At 38.2% G+C, this 25,730-nt stretch overlaps 1 protein-coding gene across 5 annotated transcripts in view; it reads left to right on the plus strand.

Annotated features, from left to right (window-relative positions):
• Positions 1-25,730, plus strand: part of DNAH11 (dynein axonemal heavy chain 11) — a 137,302-nt gene that overhangs the window by 96,086 nt on the left and 15,486 nt on the right. For 3 of the 5 annotated variants that reach the window (XM_085567868.1, XM_085567880.1, XM_085567885.1), the window contains 6 exons: positions 151-213; positions 8,340-8,538; positions 10,460-14,926; positions 17,535-18,548; positions 19,954-20,143; positions 23,328-25,471. In XM_085567868.1, coding sequence (XP_085423994.1) covers positions 151-213; positions 8,340-8,538; positions 10,460-10,688 — 491 coding nt within the window. In that variant the 3' untranslated portion in view covers positions 10,689-14,926; positions 17,535-18,548; positions 19,954-20,143; positions 23,328-25,471. The remainder of the gene's footprint in view (positions 1-150; positions 214-8,339; positions 8,539-10,459; positions 14,927-17,534; positions 18,549-19,953; positions 20,144-23,327; positions 25,472-25,730) is intronic. The other 2 variants (XM_085567897.1, XM_085567887.1) reach the window with 2 other exon arrangements.

Consider the following 25,730-nt stretch of genomic DNA (forward strand, 5'->3'; position numbering starts at 1 on the left):
TTCAAGTTCCCCTAATTTTCATAAGGGGTTTTGTTGAAATGCACTTACCTAAAGAATTGAAATATTACAACAGTTCTGCTCATTTATTCATAGCATCGTTTTCCTTTTAAAAGGGTGCTTGAAATGACACCCTTCTATTGCTGTTTTCAGGTGATGAGGATGAAATGAAGTGGAGGTACACTTCTTGTGAGGGTCAAACCATTTTTTCAACAGGTAAGGTGCAAAGCCTCATGGTAAGACCTCACTTATACTCTACAGTTTGGTCAGCAGACTACAGAATGTGCACCTCACATGCATGTGCAGAATTCAAGGCAAAAGCCAATATTGGGTCATTTCCTGGTAAACAAACATATTTTTCATTCTTATACTTAAGACTGAATTATGTGTTAGCTGATAGCACTGGCGTGTAACTGATCTCTTCATATATTTTCTTATCTTTACTTAGATTTAGGGAGAGAATGCTCCATTTCAAAGGGTGTTCAGATTTTCTCTACTAAATTCCAGATATAGCACACAATTACACAAAGCACTAAATGGTCATAGTACTGCCTGATTTTTAAAATGTCTTAATCATCTAGCTTCTGTTCTTTTGAATCAGCTCTTTTCCCTTATCTGTCCTGGTTTGTTTTTCATTCTTTTTCCAGCCGTCACAAATAATCATGATTTTTCATTCACACTCACCCTACTCTGTGAAGCTACATTGTCTGATTACTTCTCTTTTCATTATTATTTACTCCTTTTTCCATGGCCATTGAAACAGATTTCTCCCAAGTCATTCAGATTCCAATTGTTCTTGAAGTCCTTCAAGGAAATGTTTATAATTTAAATGAGGATATACCAAAAGCTGTAACACAAGAATATATATAGATAGCTATAGATACAAACATAAATATAGACAGATATAGATATGTGCTTCCCCAACATTTCCATGTCAATTCCAGTATCTTCCATGTGGGGTGTACCCTCATATTTGCTTATAAGGAAAGCCACAGTAATATACATATTTTTTTAATATGAGGAATAGCAAGAGCATAGGTAGAAAGATGTCATACTCAAAACTATCAAAGTCTTAAACACTGGGCAATTCTTTGAGAACAGTTTTCCCTGGTTTAACCTCGTGCTTTTAGAAAAACTTGGCTATTTATATTATTTAAAGGAAATCTTTCTATAACCAGTATTTATCTAATACTGGGGGGGAATTATGTTTTGCAGGTAAAGTTTTCTTAAGACCATTGAAAATATGATTGCTTTTGATGAGACTGTAATCATTGAAAACATATGTGACTCTATTGATCCCATGCTTGGAAGACATACAGTTAAAAAGGGAAGGTGCACATGCTTGAGTAATCAGAATTTTTCCATGACAACTGGATCTATATTGCTTTGATTACTGCATTTTGCTTGGTGCTTCAATTCTTCATGTAACAAATTATTTCTTTTTAAAATGCAATGGCTAAAATCTGTAGATGAGTGGATATTAAAATGTTAGTATCTGTATCTGATTAGATAGCAAAATTGCATTCTTAGTTTCCAAACTGGACTCAAAATACTATATAGATGTGTGTTTCTCAAACTTGAGTGGAATTCTTTATTTTATTACTTCAAAAAATAAAGGGAGTAAAACAAGGAGTAGCATATAATTCAGCTCAAAAGAAAGTATTTCCTTTCCATGGAAAACAAGGAGGAAGGTGTTAAAAATGACAGGCTAGATCTGGATTTAACAATAGATTTGGTTTTCCAGCTGCAATATCAGTTTAAGAAAACTGTGCCTTCACTATGCCATAATTGGTTTTTCAACTACCTCAGGAAATAATGAAGCAGTTTAAAAAGGAAAAAAACTGCAAAAACAAACAAACAAAAACCCTGGAAAGTAAGACAAATGAGGAAAAACAGATATGGTAGGACACAGGGCAGAAAGAAGTAAGCCAGAGGTGGGGACTGTTTATGTTGTTATTGCTGCCAGCCTCCCGTGCATCAAAGCAGTGCAGCTGATGGTGGTAACGAATGCATCGGGGCAGATGTCACAGAGGTGTTCATGCCTGCCAAGTTTTCCCCCTAAACCTGGTCTGCTGGCACCAAAACTCACACACCCCATTTTTCAATACTCAAATTCAGAGCCTGTTCTCCCCAGGAAAGGTCTGCAGTTTGGCATTCCAGTAGGAGACTCAAACTGGGTTCCCCTAGGCTGAGTTAATGAGTTTCCTCCCTTCTGACACAGCAGCAGCAGGAGTGGTAGGTGGTACAAGGGAACGTAACCCTATGTTCTGACCTTTTTGGGGTGATATCTGTGAATCTCATTTTTCATTTCTACGCTCCCTTTCTCCTCTATGTTTTGAAAAATTGTCAAACTTAAAAAATACTATTAAAAATATTTCTTAAGATCTTATTTAGATACCTTTTAGATACACATTATCAGGGTGATAATAGGGAAAATAAAGCAGTTTGTACTAGTTGCAAGAAAATTTCAGTCTGTAATGTCTTCCATAACTTTTCACAAAAACTTCAGATGAAATTGTTAAGTCCTCAATGCAAATGTCAGCCTAAATAAAAATGTTGATTTGTGGTTGCTTGAGAGTAAGCTTATTAAATCTCATTAAATATTTCATCTGATGAAGTGAAATGCCATGCTTCTCCTCAAATGTTTATTTAATTTTAAGTCTGAAAGTGTTCCTCTCTTCTATTCTTATTTGCAAGCAACACATCAACAAGCTAGATTTTTCACATTGGAGAATGTGGCGTGTATTCTGATATAAAGCCTGACATACTCCTGGGGCATTTCTGGATGGATCTCACATGTTAGTCAACAAGTGGTTAGAGTGCTTCATGTTGTTGAAAGTGAAAATATGAAAAAAAATTATAAATAAAGAAGTTATCTTATTTTGTATGGATTACCCAAGATTTTTCTCCCTCCTTCCCATCCTATATTTCAGGCATTGGTGCCTGCACAGTAAATCTAAGCAGTAAAAAACAGCTCAGATCTCCTTGCATGCATGAAGCTCCTGGAAGATGCACTCTTGCCCTACACTGTGAGACCTTGAAATGATCCCCCTTTGTTGCATTTTTCTATAGCTGTATTTGAAGAACTTCAGAGTAAGAGCATACAGCTTGCTTTTCAGAATCCATAGTGAAGAAACTTTACTGTAAATTAGTATTACACTAGTCTAAAAGAGAGATCAGAATTTTCACAAGGTAACAGACTTTTAAGGAATGGGAGGATGTGAAGGGATGTGAAAGAGAAAGAAGTTGGATTGAAAAGGAGAAGGGCCACAGCAATATAGCTTTGCATTGATTTAGCAAAGGCTTCCACATAGCACAATGAAGCTGTGTATGTGGACACAAAAGCAGATAAATTAAGCTATTCAAAAATAGTTTCTTCTGTCCAAATTTACATGACCTGGCATTCTGTGCCCGACTGAAGATGCACAAGTCACCTTTGAGGGGCACAAGTGCCTGTGTGTGTATAATTATAGATACATATACATATGTATATACACATCACAATATATATATATACCCACATGTACCCCATTTATTTCCAAATAAGCAGAGTTTGCCTCATTCTTGATTAATTTCTGTTAGTTTTTTATTTTAGTAGTTCTGTCAGGTACTTTGAATTTTTTTCTTCCTAATAAAGAAAGACTAGAAAGGTATTTGTGATAGATATGGTGCAGTCCAGCAGTTGAAGTTCATTAATAATTGGAATGTTGCAGAGTATGAAGTAATGAATACTAATTACTCCTTTCATGTCTGACAGCACCCCATGGACCAATATATCAGCCCAGACTTTAATTTGGTTCTGGTAATGGTTTCATCAATAGTACATTAATTCTGTGTTTGAAAAGATGTACAGTTGAACCTGACCCACACAGTAGATACCACTGTCATAAAATGGCCACATACTGACAACAACTGGATAATTACAAATAATTAAATCCACTGAGCTTCAGACAATCCTAATTTTAAGTAAAATATATCTTATCATATCAATCGAAAGAAAACATAGCAAGGGAGATTTATCAACTTGTACTCCTTGCAAAGCAAATTTACTAGCCTGTTTATTAGAGAACTTGCTGATCTCTGAACCACATCATAGAAGTACCTCTCCCCTTCCTTTTTTTCAAGATGGTTCTTATGTTGCACTCTGGATATTCTGCAACACCCGCTCTTGGTTTCTGAATGAAGCCTGCAGAAGAAATTCTCAGCCTTGGAGAACTTCAAATGAATAAATGTATATTTTCCTCAAAACCAGCTCACAACAGGGTGAACCAAAGGTATTTGTTATCTCTGAAAAGCAGACTTCATGCTTAAGTGCCTTAGTACATATTTAGGAGCCTAACAAATTTTGGGTGATCATATTTGGATACATTTTTATTTTTAATTTTGGAACAGCAAAACTGCTCAGTTGTTTCCAGTGCACTTTAGACTGTGGCCATGTGTTCAAAATGGATTTAAAATGCTAAGATTTTTGTTAAAAATAGTTCAAGATATTTGCTTTGAGAAGGAGGAGAAAATTAAAAAAAATAATAATTTCAAGAAACTATGAGCTGTAGTACATAGCTTTATGTAAGCATGGCAGCCACAAGACAAAAAAAAAGTAAAATTTGGGTGCAAAATATTAGCAATATATGCAAAAATTATAAAGATGCAAATATTTAGATTTTTTTGGAGCAGATAAACTAAGGCATAAAAGTAAACAGGTACCATCTCTATATGGTGTTGGGTTTTCACCTTCACCTGCTATAAAAGAAACTGTGCCATTGAATAGGTTTGGTATGGATGGTCCTTAATATTTGAATTTTTACCTGTGCATGTCCTGTTCTATTTCCCCAGCACCTCTCGTTTGGAAATCACTGGCTAGGAGCATTAACTATAACAGATTAATGTTATTTTGGCTTATGAGAGAGAAGATAGAGGAATAAATTAATTGTTCATACGGCTCCTATTTGCATTTACACAAGGTGTTACACTTGCTGAACCCCTTTGCACAGTCACAAAGAGGTAGTCAAGTCTCTTCAGCTGCAAGATTAAATTATGAAGAGGTTTTTTAAAATGTCTTGAAATTTGATTTATGTGCAAATGTGGCTTGTATGAACAAGTTTCCATTCTTACAAGGCATGACTATTATTCATGAAACAGCAAGAAAATTTGCTCAGTTTCTCCACAGAGAGAAGCTTTCCTTGCCTTGAACATCTTGTCAGCTGTGCAGCTTCAAGGCAGTGCTTTTCCCACTGAACTCGTTTGACCAACTTGCACAGTTTGTCTACTGAGATTGCCTAGTAACAGCTCCACTCTGCACTTGTTTTCACCTGATTTATTCTGCTTCATTCTCTACATTACTTGTTGAGGTTTGCAAGTCAGTTCCAGAAGCTTAATTTTAAGCAGCAGGGACTGAATGAAAGCTCCTCTGGAAAATGTGTTTACCCCTCTTTCTTCCCACTGAAAAATATTGTTTCCCTGTACTTTCCTGTCTAAAAATTTATCACTTATTCATTCTTGCTGAGCTGATCCAAAACACCTCGCTACAGGAAGCTATTCTACCGTTCTACCATTTAGAGTTATGGTCTGGTTTGGAGAACATCTGCCCTGAAAGATATGCTTTAATTTTGTGTTGCATGAAAGTGTCCCATAACAAAAGATGTTGCATTAGATCCTCAGCCATTTTATTATATGAAGTCTTGTTCTTATATTCAAAATTTCTCACCTTCATGAGTTCCTCTTTGAAAGGCCTCGGCATTGCTACCTTAGGCAGAACATACACAAGGGAATAGCAGGTCTTTGTGTCAATCAATCAAGTTTGACAGATCAGACAAGATGTTACACATGTCCCAGTCTTCTCATAGCTGAGCGCTCATGTTACCTCCTGGAATTTATTTGGTTTTATATTTGCTTTTGCTAAAAATAATTTATACTCCAGGCATATACAGGTTTTTTAAAGCATTTTAAATTATTTTTGAATCCCTTAATCCACTTTATTTCAAAATCTATGAGAATTTCAATAGGAAAAAAAAACTAGTGGGGAAAAAATCTCTTTTTAATTTACTTTGTTTGTTCTTAAATACCAGGGAGCTGGGACTCACACAAAAGGTGTTATGTCTATTCTTGGGTAGAGTGGTGCTTTAGTTCCATCCATCCTATCTGCATCAGCTGAGGGAATAGCACATTATGAAGAAAACATTGCCAAAACTAGAACCCGTCTTTAGAAATTTCTTTGGAGACTATTTTTTGCTATTCCTTCTATCATGGACTTCTATTATCCATGCCTATTTTGCTGCATTTCTTCATAATCCAGAATTAACCTCTAAACAGATATATTTTACTGAAAAAAAAAATGAAGTCATCCTACTGAGTTCCCCACCTCTCTGTTTATCATTGCTGCTTATACTCTTGAACAGTGCAAGAGCAATAACAAAACATTACTTTTTCCCAAATCTGTAATTAACAGAAAACCTACAACAGCTGCAGTAATAAAACCCACCAAGTCATTATGTAGGTTTTGCCTTTCATAGGTGATAATCACAGAAATTGGTTATTTATTGCTTCTGTGAATTGAGAACTCCTAAAGGAAATATTTTCATCCAGAACTCTAAAACTTGTTATATTGCCTCAAAGATGTTCTGAAACATAGCCTGACTCCCTTAGCAAAGGTTCTTCTTCTGACAAAGCAAACTGAAGAACATTTCTTTTGTCAGATCTCTTGTTTCATCAGTGTGTGTGTCTTCAAAGCAAAGCACAATTTTGTTCTCCATGTCAAGTTCTACGGTTTTGTTCCCTCCAGCTGCAGTCAGTTTTGAAGGCTGGAGAGAGACCATGTTCAGAACTGGACAGTGAATTCATGTCCACCTGAGATAGGCTGTATAATCTGAAGGACATGACCATATAGCTAAATTATTGCAGTATTATACAAGCAAAAGCCTGGAAAACCCATCTCCAGTAGTTTGCATGGCAGCATTATAAAATATACATGTCTGATGTTGGGTTTTGTAGAATCATGGGTTTCCCAGCACTAGACATAGTAGGTTTCCTTAAGGAATTCACTTAAAGGATGTCATAAGCATCACTCTTTTCTTCCTTCTCCCCAGTGAAATGCAGAAGGATCTCACCACGCCATTTCATTTAGCCTATGTGTTACAGGCATGTCAGAAGCAGGCAAGGGTCTTAAGAGCTGAAACCTCTGCTGCTGGCTCTGGCAGTGCCCTGTGATAGCCTAGAAAGAAAGCAATGTTAACATTACTACAGAAAGTACCAGTTTTATCCATGTTCTGATGTGGCTTTCATAAATTGCATTTTAAGTGTTTAGTATCTATGCTAACACAAATACTTTGAAAATTTTAGTTAACAAATGCCAATTTGAATTTTATGAAGAGTTCATGTTATAAACGCTCCATGTTATAAATGTTCTATTAGCCCTTTTTTAAACAGAGTTTTATTACTAATATTTAAATCTCCCTTCTTGGCAGAGAACATTCAAAACCATTGCTGTACAGAAAATACTGGTTTTGGGCTCGTGTGTGGCAAGTGAATCCTGAAATCTGACACACTGTTCACTGGGCAAGTCGATGACAAAAGTTGTGCCACTGGGTCACACCAGACCAGACACATGGCACACGCTGTAGTCTACAGGTAATCTTTCAACTTTTTTTGGTGCTATGCCACAGAAGTAGGATGGTGAACTTCATGTTGCCTCCCTGCTGGGCCTCAAAATGGCACAGAGTGGCTGTTCTAGGACAGGCTTCACCCCTCACTGAAGATAAGGGATCAGGAAATTACAGCTCTTCAGTAAGGGATTTCAGTAACTAAAAGGTGAACCTAGGCTACCTCATTCTTTCATCCAACAAATAATTAATTTGGAATGAAACATTTAGAAAATTAAATTTAAACACATTATTTTTGTTGTTTCAGTTGCCAGCCATTCCCTCTCCTCTAGTGTATCCATCTGTTATAAATACATGTCCCTGTTTAGTTTTTTAGGCTATATATTTAAGGATATTATAATAAAAACTATCTCACTGGCATTTGTTTGAAAAGTTTCCGAAGTTTCTGGTAAATTATGATGATAGACATTTATCCCTAAGCCAATGACTCTTCAGTACAGCAGTGAATAATCTCCCTGTGTCTTCTGTATATACAAATTAAACTACAACAATTAAAAATTATTCTTACACTTTTGGTGTGCTCAATCATCCTCATTTTGTTTCTTAAGTTTCAGGCACCTAAAGCTTGGCTTGCATGCATTTGTTATGCTGCTAAGATCATACAGTACCCATTGTTTGCAATCTGAGATACTTACAAGGTTTTAATTTAGTGAGATCCCCATTCTTGTGCATTATATTCATTCCCAGATGCACCACGATTGAAGACAAAAAATGTGAATTCAACAAGAATTTTCATCTCATCCTTCACACTAAACTGGCTAACCCTCACTTACAAGCCAGAACTGCAGGCTCAGACTACCTTCATTAATTTCACTGTCAGCAGGGACAGGCTGGAAGACCAGCTGTTGGACAAGGCTGTTAATGCAAGACTCACAAAAAAAGTAAGGTAAGGACTGTATTTTGATTTGTCTGTTGCCTGCTCTGCAATTTTAAGTCTAGAATTAATATGCCTGTTTGAGTCTACTGCACTGTAATTGTTAGTAGCCCATATTAGAAAGATTTTAAGAGTCTGGAAAGTGTAGAAAGTTCTTTTACTTATTTGTTCAAATCTATTCTCCCAAAGGGCTTGTCTTGACCTAAAGCTCTGCTAGAAATTAAATATATTGTGATATTATTCCCACACTCCTCTCTACCGCTTGGTTTCTCTGTGCATTGCATTTAATTTGCAGAGCAGGATTAAAGCCCCCTGCAGTGCTTCAGTGACCCTGAGCCAATAAGTGTAAATAAAATTCCATGCCAGTCTGTACAAGCATATAATGGCACTATTAGGAATTAGGGCATTTGGTTAATAAATCACAATTGATTCCTGCAAGGATGCAGTTCAGTGGCTGCTGCAGTCATGCCAATATATAGGATGGGGATAAATGCTTTTATAAGTGGTTATAGGAAGGACTTTGTGCAGACTGTAATCTGTGAGATAAAACATGAAAAGGCATGTGAAATTAATAACAAGAATACCTCCTGTTTCTCTAGTGTGTGTTTCCAGTTATCTCATGTAATTAACTAACTTAATCCACAAAGATTTGTTCCACCTGTTTGAGGTGGAGCTTCATACAAGGGCAAACTGGGTCAGGGAGTTTAATTGCCCCTTGAAGAATGAAAGCCATATACTGGGGAATGAGATCTGAAAACAGCTGTCCATTTACACTGCACACAGTTCCACCTGGGACTGCGTGCTTACAAGGTCTGTATCATCCAGGGGTTTGGTGTGAGTCAAAAGCTGACTGAGAGCTCCCCATAAGAAGTCAAACTCTTGCACTGTTAGAAGGTCAGTTCAGCAGAACAGAATATGACAATGTTTTCCCACTCTGTTTGCTGCCAGTGAGGCTCCTCAGCCTTGTGCTATTCTCTGGTTTTCTCAGCTGCCACATAGATTACAAGTTGCCATCCCTGACAAGATCAGAGTCCTTTTGTGTAGTCTCAGGAGGAAGGGCACTAGGAGAGAGATAAAGTTCTAGTCCATGACGACCTAAACCTTTTCACTCAGAGTGTCCAGAACCTCAGATCTAGTATACTGGGACAGAAAAGAAACTGGCCTTTCAGAAATTAAATATAATTAACTGATGTAATTAAACAGAAAATATTGCTCAAAATTGCTATAAAACATTATTTCTTGCTGTGGTTGTTTAAACACAGTGTTTTTCTTCCCTCTGCTAGTCAGTCCTCACCAAGAAGCCAGAGCAGCTTCATGACTGAGCTCAGGCAGCTGGAGGATGACAGGATGCTCAGCCTGTCAGCTGCCCAGGGCAGTCTCCTAGACCACAGTGAACTTGTAAAAAAAAATCAAATCAGCAAAGTCAATGGCAGCAGAAGTACAACACAAGGCAGTAACAATTGAATTGTTTCTAACAACTTCAAGTTGCCTGTAAAATCTCTATTCTTATTATTCTATTACTATTATTATTTTAAGTGTAACATTTCTATGAGCTAGAATAGGAATAGTGAAATTACTGCCTTTCCAGAAAGGGCTCCTCATATTCACATTTTCTTATCTATAATATGTAGTTGCCACATGTTTGATTTTTTTTTTAGGTGCTTGAAATAGTACTCATAAAATTAATAAATACCAACATGAAATTGGAACAAATATATTAATATATGATTGCCATGTTTTCCCAGGTAAACAGGTGATTCTGCAGAGGACAGTTATTCCCTGAGAGTTGTCTAAGAAGCTTGCTTACTTCAAATGTTTGCTGCTTCCTGAAATAAAGTCAGTTTTTCTAGCGTACATCCATATTATTTTCTGTATGGATGGGAATATTTTGGTAATGGTGCGAGATAATCATGGCACATTAAAAAATAAACAGGACAACTGTTGTCATTCAGGTAGCTGAAGTCAAAGAAAATGAAGCTCAGGATGACAGGACAAGAGAGCATTACAGCCCGGCAGCTGGAAGAGCATCCCTTCCTTACTCTGGGAGTATCAGCCTGGGCAGTGTCAACCCCATCTACCAGCTTTCACTGAAGGTAAAAATGTCTCTTGCCAACTTTTTTTTTCCAAAGTGCAAGAATTCTGCCTCCAGCAGTGATGCCTGATACATCAGTTACTGCTTGTACCAGATGTTTACGTTGGCAGGGCTGCGTGTGAGAGGAAAGAGAACACAGTGTGATCTCCTGCTGGTCTGTACCACAGTATATCCCCGCGGGTCTTTGTTGGCTGCCTCCATTCTGACAGTGCTTTCTGACTGTGCTTGCAAAAATTTATCTTCCTTCTGTTAAGCCATCCCACAGGGCCAAGAAGGAAGACTTTGGAGGAATTTTGTGTAAACAATTCCCCATTGTAGACCTACCAAATGATCTAATGCAGTGACTAAGGGAGATCACCCATTCTAAAATTACGAGCTTGTTCAAGTGAGAGAGTCTGCATGCTGAGTAAATAAGGAAGTAGAAGATGATTGCTGTTTGTAGCCCTCAGCCCTGGTTTGCTGAAAATTTCCTTTAAAAGCCTCTTTTCAGCCTCTTGCATTTTTCATTGCTTGGGTCAGCTCTTTATGGGAGCCTACAGTAGGAAACCAATTATCTTATGAGTAGTAAAGCAAAAAAAAGCAAAATTCAAATAAATAAAAAGAAATGTACTAACTCTAAGGCCTTCAATACATCTTCCACAAAGCAATTAAACAGGCTGAACAATCAGGAGATATTCAGTGTTGTATCTCTAACCTAAAAGAAGATGTCACATATTCGACCTTTCTTTTCACATGCCAAGGATTTTTGAAAATTATAAGCTCATTTTCCTGGCCCAAATGGCTTTTCAGGTGAGGAAAAATTTTCATATGCATGATGACGACATTTACTGGATTTACTGTTTCTCCTCTGGAAGCTCATACCTGTGCCCAAACCCTGTGGTTGTGTAGTTTGTCACACAGGGTGACAGGGTGACTGCTACTTCAGTATCAACAGTAATTGCAGAAATTCCAGAGATGTTATCATGTAATTATTTTCATTTAAAATGCTCCAATGTCTTTATAAAACTAGTTTCAGGATAAACAGCATGACTTAGCTGCTTGCACTTGGATAATTAGGGTTGAAATTGATCTGCTATATAAGTAAGAAGTAAATAATACATATCCAAATAACATTCAGGCCATTACTTTTAATTTTAGTAGCTGTATGTCCTGGAAAATGTCAGGGCTCAGGTGCACAGGAAGTCAGAGGTGTCTCTGAAGCAACTCTGATGACCTTTTTCAATTTTGTGTGCTGCCATAGCTCTTCTAAGTACTAAAGAGATAGGACTCCTTGAATTGGATTTCCTTTTTCAGTTCAGAGTTGAACACAAGAGAATCCTGTTGACATTTTAACTATACAACCATGGAGTATCATTAGAGTAGTTTGGGAAAATTGCTTTTCAGTTCTATACCTTTTTTGTTATTATTTCTGGACATGTGCCTCACCTAGACACTTTCAGATAAAGTCATGCATTCTACCATTTTTTTAGTAGAAGTAGTGATATTTTCAAAGTGGAGATTTCTTCACTCTTTGAGTGCCTTTTTCCTTAAACATCACATACTGTATCTTGTGAGGAAATTCTGTTCTACCATAATTTGTCCGCTCCCCTAAAAGTAGAATTTTAACTCCCTGCCACTCACTTTAGTTAATGTCCCATAGAGGGTTCCCAGTTTGTCATATCTAGATGTTTAACAGTAAGCAGATAATGGCAATACCAACCAAAGTAAATTCTCACCAATAATACTGTTTTTATGTATGCATGCTTGAGTGTATATATTTAGTATTTTATTTATTTAATGGTGTATTATTTATGTAATTTTGTATTTTAAGGCAAGTCTTGAGTCCCCTAGTTACACTAGGGGTTTTTACATACCTCAAAAATTATCAGTGCCATCCTGTTTCAGTCATCATGCAAAAGCTACATCTGCATTTGGCATGCTTCCAGGCTATGGCAGTGACAGTGGTGTCCAGAGGTTAGATAAAGATATTTAAAGATCCACCAAGAAATGGTAGAAATGGGTGGACTCAACATATCCAGAAAAGGAGAAAAAAAGCTCTTTTCAGAAACTAGCAATACTGTCCATGACAGAATATCGTATGCTCTGAGGTAGGAAATCGGAGCGTTCATTTTTCAGGGCAAATGTGTGTGAGGGTAGTGCCTTGCATGACAAATTCAGATCTTAAGAAGCAAGCAAATAACTCCTAGAACTGGATGGCCAACCAGAATTTGAGATCAATTACTGTGGTCCTTCACAGTCTGTTCTCCTGATGAAAAGTTTATGAAAAGGTAGTGTGGTAAAGCATGAGTCACGTGAGCATATTTGGAAAGCTGTGATTGTGGTTTCTTTTAGATTGAATATAGGTACCTGAGGAGAACAGTCATTGATAAATAGGCATACAGTAAGGTATCCTCTTAATAACTATAAATGTATTTTTCAGTGGTATTTCTCATTATGGTAGGTAACCCCACAGGATGACAGTTTTTCAGGTCTCCCTTTTGAAAGTTCTATGATACCAAGAAAGATCCTGTATGTCTTCAGCTGTGGATACTGACACATTTGTTTTCCATCTGTGCAGTTTTTGTCTTTCGGTCCCAAGTAATGGCTATAGACCTGTTGCTCCACATCCCACAGTCACCATTTTTGTGTGACTTCTGAGAATGCAAGCTTGGTCCTAGGTATTTATTTTGCCCAACTGCCCCAGCTTTATGTGATAGTACTGCCTGCACATATAATGAGATAATGAGGTCCTTTTTATTCAGAAGTTGCTCTTTTCTGTCATATGGCCACTGTCCTGCAGGGAAATAGGAAAGATCATCTTCTCTCTTTCTTCCCCACCTGCTTACCTTCCTGCCTTCAGTTCACTCTCCTGATGATTTCTCTGATGAAATGACCATCGGTGTCAGACATTCAAGTCTGAGAATGGCACAGACCTGGAGTAGTTATCAAGGCACATCTTTTGTGTTTAGCAGATGTTTTGTCATGTATAGAAATTGTGTGGAGAAAAATCTTGGCTCAAGGTACTCGAAAAGCACAACAATGGGTTTAGCAAAATGCTAAGAAGAGAGCAGTCCAGCCACTCCTGTGTTTTTCATCCTGTCTTCAGGACTAGACCCACTTGAATATCATGAGACCATACATAAGCCTCTTACTTGCTTCTGGTTCAAGGACCACTTAACTGTCTCCCATTAAAGAAAGAACAATTGAGCTTGAAAGTGAAATGGGGCATATGGGGCTACAAATGTGGATAAACTGATGTATGCTTATATGCTTGTGTGTATGTGCTTCTAGAAGTGTATGTGTAGTTATATTTTCTTCTCTGAACAAAGCAAAGCCTTCTGGATTAAGCTGTCACTGGGATGGAATATGCATTCCTGTGGGGAAATTGGGCACAGTTTATTTTTGGCAGAAGATTCAAGTGCCAAAATTTCTTCCACCCCCACCATATTCATGGCAATGGAGTGGATGAAAAGTATATGTCCATAAGCACTACAGTATGAAGACATTTTCAGAGCATTCCTCTGCTTGGCATAATGCAGGTTTCTTTTGTACTGTTTTCTACCTTTTTGACTAGATGAGGGCCAGAGGGCAATTTTCTCCATGCTCATGTAATCTTGTGCCCCCTGTGACTAAATAATGGTCATTATACAAACTGTATTCAGTTGTATAGGGTTCTGTGGCTTTATATGTAGGATTACTATTCCCCACAGACAATAGTGAGAATACCAGGTTAATACAGCTGTGACCTCACTGTGCTCAATTTAAGCTCAGGCCCCACAAGGTGAGAGGCTTGTGCATTTACCCACTGAACCAATCAGTTAAAAAACTGATGTGATATCTACCACATGTTGCTCTCTTTTTCATGAGGGAATTGCTCTGTACCCCCCATAAGAGTTTCTAAAGCTCAGTAACAATGCTGAGCATCTATCAAAATGTCAAAAGGTTCATTATCTTAAAACCAAGGGAACAGATTTCTGCAGGCTTTTTCTAATACCAGCAATAAGGCCACTGTTGAGAGCTTGCAATTTTGCTTGTTGAAATTGTAAGGGTTTAGTGAAGTGCTTCAGAGGAAGTAATATGCACTGCACAAGTGATAGTAAAATTAATGGGGGCTTTATCATTCTTTTTCCTTCCTGCTCTGCTAATTTTCCCATCTCCTCCCCCTCCATCACTTACCCTTCCCCAATTATTTCTATTGCAGGCAAAAAGATTGGGTTCACTATAGATTCAGGAAGATTTCATAACATCACTCCAGGACAAAAGCAGGAGATGGTTGCAAAGGAGGCACTCAAGAAAGCTGCCCCACATGGCCATTGGGTTCTTTTCCAAGTGAGTGTCAAACTGCCTTTCTGATGGGGAATACCTCCTCAGCTGGAGGGATGTTTCCAGAACACAAAATATGCAGTGGATTACATCTAAGCAATAAGAGTTCTAAGCTAATAATCTTGTTCCATTTGCTTTTGGTTGTAACAGGATAAACATCGTATTAATAGGGTTTATGTCACTTTTTGCTGAACAGTGCACTCTCCCAGGAGGAACAGGAGAGATAAAACAGAAAGCCCCTGGTGGGTGGGCAGGACTGCCCTCAGGCACAGCCTTCCCCCGCCTAATTAAGAGCTCCTATTCCATTCAGCAGGCCATAATGGAGACTTTAATGAAATGGGTCTGACTGTCCCTGGGGAAGCTGTATGATTAGTCCTGGAGTGCTGCTTTTCTGAGATAGCAGCCACTGCTTTGGCCAGCTTTGTATGGACCAGGAGCCCTCTCTGCAGTGGACAAAGAGATCCGTGGGATGCCCTGGCAAGCCGTGGTTTCCCAGCACAGTAACAGAGTGAACAGGAGCACAGCAACCGTAAATGCCACTGAAAAAAAGATGCTCCCTCCCCAATGTTTCATGCTCAATAGCCAATGTGACAACCTGTCAGCCCTGAAGCCAAACGAAAGTGCATGTTCCAGGCCTTGACATTAAGGTGGTTATGGGAATGGGATGGTTCTCTCCTCTCCTGGTTTTAACCTCATCAGCCTGCTTTGTCTGCCAACCAGTTGCCTGCAACAAATGAAGAGATTGGTTAGAGTCAGTGTTTTCTGCCAGAGGAAACAAAACCACCATGGGATTAATGAGGGGCCCTGATGTGCTGGGCACTGTGGGAACATGCACAAACTGCCCCCCTCGTCAGCAATGAAACTGGAAATGTGCTTGACCATATTTCATTGTGAGTGAGCTAACCATGCCAGTCTGAAAACAATCCTGCCTAGAAATGTTGTGTAAGGAAGAGTCAAGTTGGTTTTCAGGGGAATTTCAGGGTTCTCAGCTGCTCGGGGGGCAGAATGAAAAAATGGGAGATGGCAGAGGATGGATGGGGAACATCTGAGAAGCTGTGTTACAGACCTGTTCCATTTTCCAGCCTGTTATGCCTGGCTCTTGAGGGAGGAGAAAGGCAACAATTGTGCTGTAAAGGTTTTTGATAGTGAAGGATTGTGGGAAGTCTAAAGGGAAACTTCATGAAGATGTTGGACCAAATCCCAAAAGGTGTTAAGCTGACTAGAACTATTGGGATTTGGATGCATTTAGTGCTTCTCAAGCTTTAGTCTTCTGCATTTGGGGCCCAAAACCCTGTAAGTTTATATTTCAAAAAATTTTGGAGAAAAAAGATGAGGTATTTTACTATGGATTTTATTGGAGACTAGAGAGTATAAAATTAAATATTTAAAAGAAAAAACCAAGCTAACCTAAATGTGCTAGTCTGACTGACCTGAGAAATACTTTAAAAATTACTTTGGCTTCAGATCTTGCAAAAGCAGTTGGCACAGTGGTTGGCAAACTGGCAGATGAAATTATGACTTCAATTTTTTGGTGTCAAGTTACACTCTTCTGTCATTCATTATTAATATCTCAAATTCAGATATCTGATATATTGAATTTTTATTTTGTTATTATATTAAGGCTTTAATCACTTCCACTTTGCATCTGATGGATGCAGCCTATATGAAAATTCAGGTGCTGCCAAGCTGCAGTCATATCATGTGATATGAAGTCTCCCTCTCTTTCTATTCCTCTATTCCTTTTTCCACATGGCGAGGGACAGTTAGGGAATATCCCTCCAGCAAACCTCATAATAAAGTGATGCAGCAACCAGGGCATAAGTGACATGTTGTATTCTTTGGCTGTAATTCCTCCTGCATGGAAATTGCCAGTGCAGTCAGGAGGTTCTGGCACATCAGTGAAGGACCAAATAAAAGCTTGTGGATAAGCTGCAATTCAAGTTGAAATGTTGGCTGGGCTAAAGATGTTTGAACGACACCATTAGCCCACACTCCACATTTTAAACTTTTCTTGATAGTCCTGTTTTTCACCAGGAGGTGCTTTGGAGGCAGATACTTTTCCATTATAACACTCTTCTCTGATCTATCAGGGTCTTTCCACTGCCTTCAAGTATTTTGAACTTTAAAGACAGTTACACTCCGAAGTAGTCTGAGACATATTTCCTAAGCAGCAGGATAGCTGGAACCATTTTTCTGTCTAGCACTTCCATCTTCTTCCTGGTATGTCTTGGTCATGTTTTATTCCCAGTTCTACAGAAAGTTAGAGTCCAGGCATCTTCTGAGCTATGCTTGTCTTTGCATGTGATAACAGCCACAACCACAGATCACTTAACCCTGAGTTTATAATATTTTCATTAGCTTCAGAGTCAAGGCCTTAAATTTTAGAAGCTAATAGTGAAACCTCAATAAATACCAAGAAATGACAATGACTTAACTGTTACCCCATTAAAAAGTCACAATGGCAATGCCTTAACGACAACAAATTTATTTGGCTTTGCACAATAACCATGTTGGCTATTTTTCAATGGAATGTTCATCTAAGTAGCTGAGTGGTTCAGAACCTTGGACAAACTCCTTCAGCAATATGTTATCCTGATTTCTGTGTCTTCATCAGTGCTTTGCCAGCTCCAACCACAGAAGAGGACATCATTCTCCAAGGAATACTAGAAAATTCAATTAAAATTACTGGTGAACCTCCTGCAAGGATGCTGGCTAATTTCCATGTGGTTTTGACCAGATAAAAGTAAGCTTTTTTTTCGCTTTTGTTTGCTTTAATTACTCTGTCCCCTGTGGAGACAACTGGTAACATTGATGACCATTCTGTGGGAGACCAGGGCTGGGGACCGTTGTGGTTCCAAATTAACCTGACAGCTGCAGGGTGCCAGCCCTCTGTGCCCTGCATCACCTCTGTGTTTCCCATCAGTGCCAGGCAGGAGAAAAGGTGTGGCAATAACACAAACATTTGTACTATTCAATACAGACATGCACAGATATGCATACAAAGACAGAAAGATCATTTATTGCACCAGCTGTAGCCAGTGGTGCACTTATGATAAAAACCTGTACATGCTCTAAAGCCAGAGCTCTTTCATTCAATGGTACTCACATATTTTGCTCTGCTCTAAATTTACCAAAATGCATGGTCATGAGCATTCTCCCACAGAGTGGATTTGCATACCTGGGTGTTCAGGCAATGGCTCAGTACCCTGTGTATGGGTTCCTGCAGTCAGGCATAAAGAAAGGAATTAAAGAGTAAGGGTTATGTGCTGTTTGTTTTGTCTTTTGCTCTTTCCCTGTGCAAGGTTCTGCTTGGTGGGTGGAAAGAAGAAGGAGGAGAAAGAAGACATGAGAATGTGGAGAACAAGCTCATCACAGATTGTGCGTAACCTCCTTCCCTGCAGATGCCTGGTTATCCCTGTCTGCTACTCCAGGAACTTGTAGAAAGATCTTCAGTTCCAGTGTGAGTCAGCTTCCCTGCAGCAGTGGCTGGAGCAGCCAGCTTGCTGTCACCAGCAAACAGACCACGATGGAGGCAGCTGGAACTGCACACTTTGGCCTCCCAGCAAGGTATTCACGTGCAGCTGCTTGAGCACAGCACACATGGGGGCAGAGCTGGGATGTGAAAAGGGTAAGAGCTCCTTTAGAAAGTAATACTAGCCAATGCCGGGGGGAAAATAAAATTTAAAAAAAAAAAAAGGAAAGAAAAAAAATTTAAAAGCTATGTCAGAGCTACAAATGGATTGATTTTGATGATATGGGATGATTTGGAAAGATATTTGTGAGAAAGGAAGAATATCTGAAGTTTTTTAGCTGAGCAGTTAACTATTAGTACAGCATTTTGTTCTATTTTCAATTTTTTTATAACTTACTATTAAAATACTTTCAATGGAAATCTGAAAAATTTAGACAGTTTTTAAGAAAGGTGGTTCATATACATTGTTTTCCTGGTTCAGTCTGTGTTTAATGAAAGAATATATATGTATATATTTGAATTAAGCAATTTCTAAGCTTCACACTTTAGAGATCTCTCTTTTCTCACCCACTATTCTGAGCCATGGGTGTTTGTGGCTTACCACAAACTCCTGTGCAGATACTGTCTTTAATATATTTCTGGTTAAGGTTTTTTTTTTTCTTTAGTTGCAATAAGAAAATCAAAGTATGCCTAATCTAGATGGAATACATTTCATGGGTTTGTGGTTTTATTCAGGATAGAAACTTGTGTTGTATTTTTTCATGGTTGAACTCAGCATTCTGATTTAAGGAGGTTTTTTTGTCAGACATAAAATCCTTCACCTTTGCCCAGATTCTGCTACATGTTGTTCAGCTCAGGATGATCTATTTCCTTTTGAAAGACAAGAGTTGATCCCTCTGATGTTCCCTATAAAAATCATTCTTTTCAAGGGTAACAAATTAATTTTTTATATTTATTACTTCTTAAACTAAAGGATAAAATACAGAAAAATATCAGAGACATAAGGATTAATTTCTGCAAATTTTACAGGCAAAATGCCAAATAATTTAAAAAACAGCTGAATGTCATTTTGCTGGAATTCCCTATTAACCCTATAAATAATGGAGGCAAAAAGAAAAATATTAAACTTCAGTTTCAAACATGACTCTTCAGGAAATGGTGTAAAATTTCAAGGAATTTGAAGGTTCTTAATAAATGTTAAAACTAGTAAATTTTCTACTTGGCATAAAGTCTATGGATGATTTAGTGGTTATCTGAGTAATATTTATAGATTTCTAGGTAAAGACACTGTTTTTGTTAGTTTCCGTAGCACAACAGTTTGTTCCTACGGGACGTTTGGGAATTAAAATGTCACTATCAACAATTTTGCATCTGGGAATTACTGGAAAAAATACTGCCCAATAGCCTCTGATTGTTTAGAAACCTGTTTCTCACTCTCCTTCCAGCTCCAGCCAAAGGGAGAACTCCAGGGTGAGTTCTCCCTTTGGCAGCTGAGGCTGGCACAGCTCTCAGCAACACTCCCTGTTGCCAGTGTGTAAGTTACTCCTTTTTTCTTTGACAGGGGACCCTTGAACTGCACGCCAGAGAAGGGGAATTTAAAAGCATCCTTTTCCCTCTGTGCCATTTTCACAGTTGCATTCCTGGGAGACTGAAGTTTGGCCCTTGGGGCTGGAATGGAAGGTACCAAATCCACACCTGAGATCTCCGTCTGCATCGCTGTCCTCAGCAACTGCTCAGAGGCCCACCAGAAGGTAGGAAGTGGTCAGGTAACCACACATCAAGGTCATTTCCACTCAATCACATATTTATACTGAATAAGGGGGACACAGTTCTTTCCCTGAAGCTGTTATTTAAGTAGCTGGCATTATGTGATGCTGTTGGTGAGTATGAAAATAAACCAGATCAAAGGGAGTGGGGGGTTGTGGCTGTTTTCTGGCAGTGGATGCTTGAACTTTGAAATATAGGCAAAACCGGTTCCACATCAGTAGCTAAGGGGAAAAAAAATGCCCTTCATTATGTTAACAAAAACAGGGGTTTACATGTGCATATATGCCAAATTCATTAGGCAGGTAATGAAGCATTTGCACAAATGTAATTACAAACAGCAATTCTGACAGTTCATAACACTGCATTAATAATCACTACAATTAGTTCTGATGATGGAAGCAATTTACAGCACGTCACATGTATAAATAATGGTGCATTTCCTGAATGTGTCATTATTATGTATTAAGGATGCCACCTTGTTGTGACTTTCTCAGTAATGTTCCCCTTGAGTCAAAGTTAAGGATAGGAGAGTGATTTTTTTCTGAGCTACAGAATATTTCATACTTGTATAATTTTAATACCGAGTTGAGGTCATCTGTGTAAGTTCTGCATGTGAAAATGTGAAATGTCTAAATAAAAGGCAGTAATTATTTATTACTGAATGATATAGGATATGATTGAATAGATTCTCCCATTTTAATAATTTAAATAAATTTCAGAGATATTTATAAAGAAATAAAAGAGACAGAAGTGTCACCCCTTGATGATATGGTTTTGTCCATATCTCCCAGCTTGTATTTGCTCTGAGAAATTAATTTTTTGTCTTCACAGCCCTGCTAGCCTTTATTTAGTTAGTAGGACATCAAGCTGTTTTCCCTTTTTGTGGTACTTGGTGTCATAGTGAAATAATTCCTTAATTTTATTATGATGATTTAATAATGCTTCCCATTTAGAAAACAAGTCTATGAAATCAGCTTATTCCAACCCTTAATTTTCTTTGCTAATAAATCTTGCTGCTTTAAGCTGTTCTTTTCAAACCACAATTCATAAGCTGGATAATTCATTTTGCTAATTAATGAGAGGGAGTATTCTGATGGCAGGGAGTACCAGGAAGGTCTGTAAGAGCAAGAATTATTTCTTCTCTCCTCTTGGTAATATTGCTTATTGGCCTTTCTCATTGTACTGCTTAGTGATTCATTACCCTGTGGTTTCATAAAGATTTTTTTAAATGTAGATATTGGAGAGAGAAATAAGAAAACTGGGGTTTTTTTTAATGTCAGTTCCTATGTATATATGCATGTCTATGACCTTGTGCATGTATAAAAATATCATATGTATATTATTTATTGTCCTTTGGGAAGAACTTCCTGAAGACAATTAAGCATTGACCAGAAAGCATAAACTGGGCAACTTGAGCTAGCTCATCAGCTAGTGGAAATTGCCATTACTTTGTTATAACTTCCACTAATTTATAGTGTTTTCCCAAGAATATTTAATCTTGTATGTCTGTTTTTCCTGCTGCTAAGACAAAATCCAGCACACCAATCTGCAATAGTTGAGGTGTCTTCATGTGAAGTACAGTGGTCCTTCCTCATTGTCCCACTCTTGCCTTGCACCTTCTGATCCCCACACATCTGTTCAAGGAGTTGTCACCAGATTGTTGTGGGGGGAAGTAGATTCTGTCCTCTCCATTATCCACCCACCCAGCAACAGCTCTGTGGGTTTTTTAGGTAGAACAGACCAGTTTTGTATAGAGTACAATGGCAATTATGTGAACCTGACAGCCCAAAATATTTCTAATGCAAACTCCGCAGCTTTCTCACACTCACAAAAATGTCCCTTTTATATCACCAGCTTTGATTATCCCAGTATAATCAATGTCCCAGAAGTGTGCAGCTGAATGAGCTTGTACTGCATTAGAATATTGATATACTCTTCCAAAAGACAAAGGAAAAAGCAATTCCTTGAGATAAATATATATGAAATAAGAAAAACATTAAATGAGATTTTGTTGCCGAGAAAGAGAAAAGCAGGTTTATTCTGACTGCAAGAACATTCCATTCTATATCCAAGTTGCTGGCATTTTTCACAGGGATTCTCTGTTCAGGCCTCTCCTCACAAGCATGCAGTCCTGCATATTATAGTCCAGTGGCTTTTTTTAAATTGGGTTGTTTTTTTTTTTTTCATTTTCTTTGAACCAGTTTAAAATAAAGATGGATTAGTATTTCACATAATCAAATTGCTGCATACAAGTGTATGTAGCAAGCAGGCTGGAATAGCTGCAGCTATTTTACTTGTTCAGTTCTGTCACATCATGTAATATTTAAAGCCTATAATTAAGTTTTTACTTGAATTGTTGGGAGGCAAATACTGCCCCCAAGGGCGTAAAGGTTCCTGTCTGCAAAGGTTTCATCACAAACTGGCATATTTTGCAAACCAAAGGGGAGCAAAAAGAAGTTTCAAATGCTGTGAAGCCAATTAAAAGAGAAAGACAGTGGTTCCTTGAATAAAATGTTTTGCCACTCTTAACCACATGCTTTCTCTGTGGCATTATGACTAGAATTCTACAATAAACTTAATGCTTATATGATGGGGCAGTAATGGGATTAATATTAATTCAATTTTTACCAAAGTTCTTGAATACTTCCCTATTTCAAATAATGTAGAATTTCAGTAAGTAAACGTTCCCTAGTGAGGAGATATAAAAGACTGCAATCAGATACAAGTTTTTTGTTTCCTCTCCAAGAAAGGCACAGTAGGTTACCTTCCTGTTACTCATGAGGGTTATGTTTTTAAAGATCTTGTTCACAAAGTTACGTTCTCATGTGGTGTTTTGAAAATTTGGTTTTCTCTAAAGTTTTTTTATAAGGGCTAAGGTATGAAATATAAAGCTTGGATAATGCATTTTACACCATTGCTGAATTCTAGTCACAGATTTGCTATTTTTGCTCATATACCTCTCACTGGATTGAAATAAAAGAAATCTGATTTTAATGTTATTTGCTGAAAAAATCCAAACCCAGCAGTGCAAATGTATAATCATGAAGCTTTCTGAGAGGAAGTAGTTGAATTTCTTTTTTGTCTCTTAACAATGTTTATTCAGAACAGCTTTGGTTTTTCCTTTAAGCAGCTGTCTTGTTTTATTCAATGATGCATTCTGTTCCTCAGGTGATTCCACAGGAGGAACCTCCTTGGTAAGATCATGTAAGGTGGCCACATCATGGGTGCCTGGTACTGCAGGCTCTGCTGAATCTGTCTGCAAGATTTCCTCAGCCCAGCCCTGGTGAGAACTTTCCTATGTGCCTAAAGCTCTGGAACACAGTATGTTTAACCTAAGGGAAAGAGAAGACCACACACTTTCTCATCCATCCTGTAGCAAGGTCTTGTCTGGCTGTGGGGGGAAAAAAATTGCTGATAATTTATCATGAGCAGATTTTGGCTGAAAGGGTTTCGGAGTTGGCATACTGCTTGTTTACTTTTGCAAGTACCATTAATTGGTAACTTGAATTCTGTACTTTGTAACACTGCTTGTATAGTGAGCTTAATGGTATCAGATACACTTAGGTCTCCATTTTCCTAGGAAAACTATTTTAAGGTGCTTCCATTTAGAAAGTTTTAGGTAGGCATGGGAAGGTATCTTTTATGGAACTGCTCTTTAACCAATGTAACTGATAGACTCACCAGTTTCAGCAGTCCAGAATGGCACCATCCTCAGAACTTACACTTACTCTTTGCACATTTTCTTCTTCAGAAAATAGTGGAAATGTTATACACTTCCTTGCACCTCATTCTTTTTAAAATAGAGAAAATAGCTTGTAAGACTGTTTTCAATTTTCCACTACCTTCTCACACATCGGTTTCTGTAGCTTTGTCAGGTTATCACCAGCTGACATATACTGAATTATTCAAATTTCATTGTTGAGTTTTCATCCTGGACAGCAGTGTATGTGGAACATCCATGACTCCAAAGGGCCAGATTGCCAAAGTGGCTTCTAATCAGCAGCAAATGCTAAAATTTTTGAGGCTACAAAAAGAAAATGTTGCTTTAACTTTAGTTCCAAGAAATTCTGCATGGGAACTGCAAACTCTCATATAACAAATGTGGATGTTTATACAGGGGCATGTGTATGTATTTACACACATATATAATATAGGTATATATGATATGTATCATATATATGTATTTTTTAATATGTATATAAATATTAAAAAACTGTGTCTGCTTCTCCTTAGCTGCTGAAGAAGCCACTTTAGAGAACTGACTCTATACAATTTGCTAAAAACAACCAAGAGATTTTTCAAGTGTCCTTTCCAAAATTGTTATTTTTCATTGTCCAAAGGTAAAAATGCTCATTTATGAGGAAAAAAATTAAAATTGCCGTGTTAGGTGTGAGCAGGCCATTTGTGGAGCCGGGCTAAGCTGGGAAAAGTGCCCCCTTCACCCCTGGCAGTGGGTGGAATCTTGCCTTTCGGCTGTGAACCAGAGGAGCGGCTGGTGTCTCCTTGGTCCCGAAGAAGCAGGATTTCATATGTCAAAGAGCCACACTCAGATGAAGGCAATTGGAAGTAACTGCTCAGAAGAAGATGCCCAAGAGTAAGTTGCCATGGAGATGGAAAGGCTAAACACCACTGTACTCCTGACCTCGAAAGAGGCTGATTTCTCCACATGACAGCTGAGGTCGTGGGGGCATGGTGGGAAGCTCACCCTGCTGGATCCAGCTCTGCCTCTAGCCTATGGATAAGTAAAGAATTACTTCTTTACTACTTTAGGTAGTCCATTAACCTTCACAAGGCTGAACTTTAATTCAAATAATTGCAAAATAAGTATAGGTGGTGAAACCTGAACAGAATCACTGCTATTTCTATGGCCTTTGGAAAGTTTAGGGACCCAACCCTTAGCGTGGATCCACTGGTATTTTAAACAGTGAGGTATCTTTCTTAGCTTCTTGCTGTAATTAAAAAAAGTTAAAGCCCAGAATTACCAGCAAAACCAGAAAATCATTCAGTGACTGGCAGCCAATGAATGGATGGTCCTTCATTGGTGGTGGGGCTTTGTGTTCCCTGGGGAGGTTACCTTCTCTTTTTAACTTCTTGCTTTATGATGAGTTCTTTTAGCTATAAATTCATTCCACAGGGTCCATTAGAATTACCCACCATGTGTCAGCTTTGATAGACCTCACCCAGGAACAATCATAAAGAGAGAAGTGTGGCAAGCTCCTGCTTCATATCCCAGTAACCCACAGCCTGCCTCTGTGCACATGACTCCCACAGACACAGTAAAACCTGATTTAAGTGCCAGCAGAGAGAGACTGGTAAGTACAGATTGTCTGACAGAATTGATCTTCCACTCGAGGTAAATAACAGGGCTTTTTTCAAAACCTCAGCACTACTTCAAAGTGGCTATATCTTAAGATACAGCTTATTGTGGGTGAGGTTAGTGGTGCAAGTTCAGGCACAGGTAAATGGCTGGTTGCAGAACCAAAATTACTTCAGAAATAAGTGCTTACTGGTGTTATTTTGAGCAGTAGCTTGTTGTAGACTGTTCTAAATGCCAGAAGCTGTTAAATGTTA

This window comes from Lonchura striata, chromosome 2 (assembly GCF_050655825.1).
Source record: "Lonchura striata isolate lonStrDom1 chromosome 2, ASM5065582v1, whole genome shotgun sequence".
Lineage (NCBI taxonomy): Eukaryota > Metazoa > Chordata > Aves > Passeriformes > Estrildidae > Lonchura > Lonchura striata.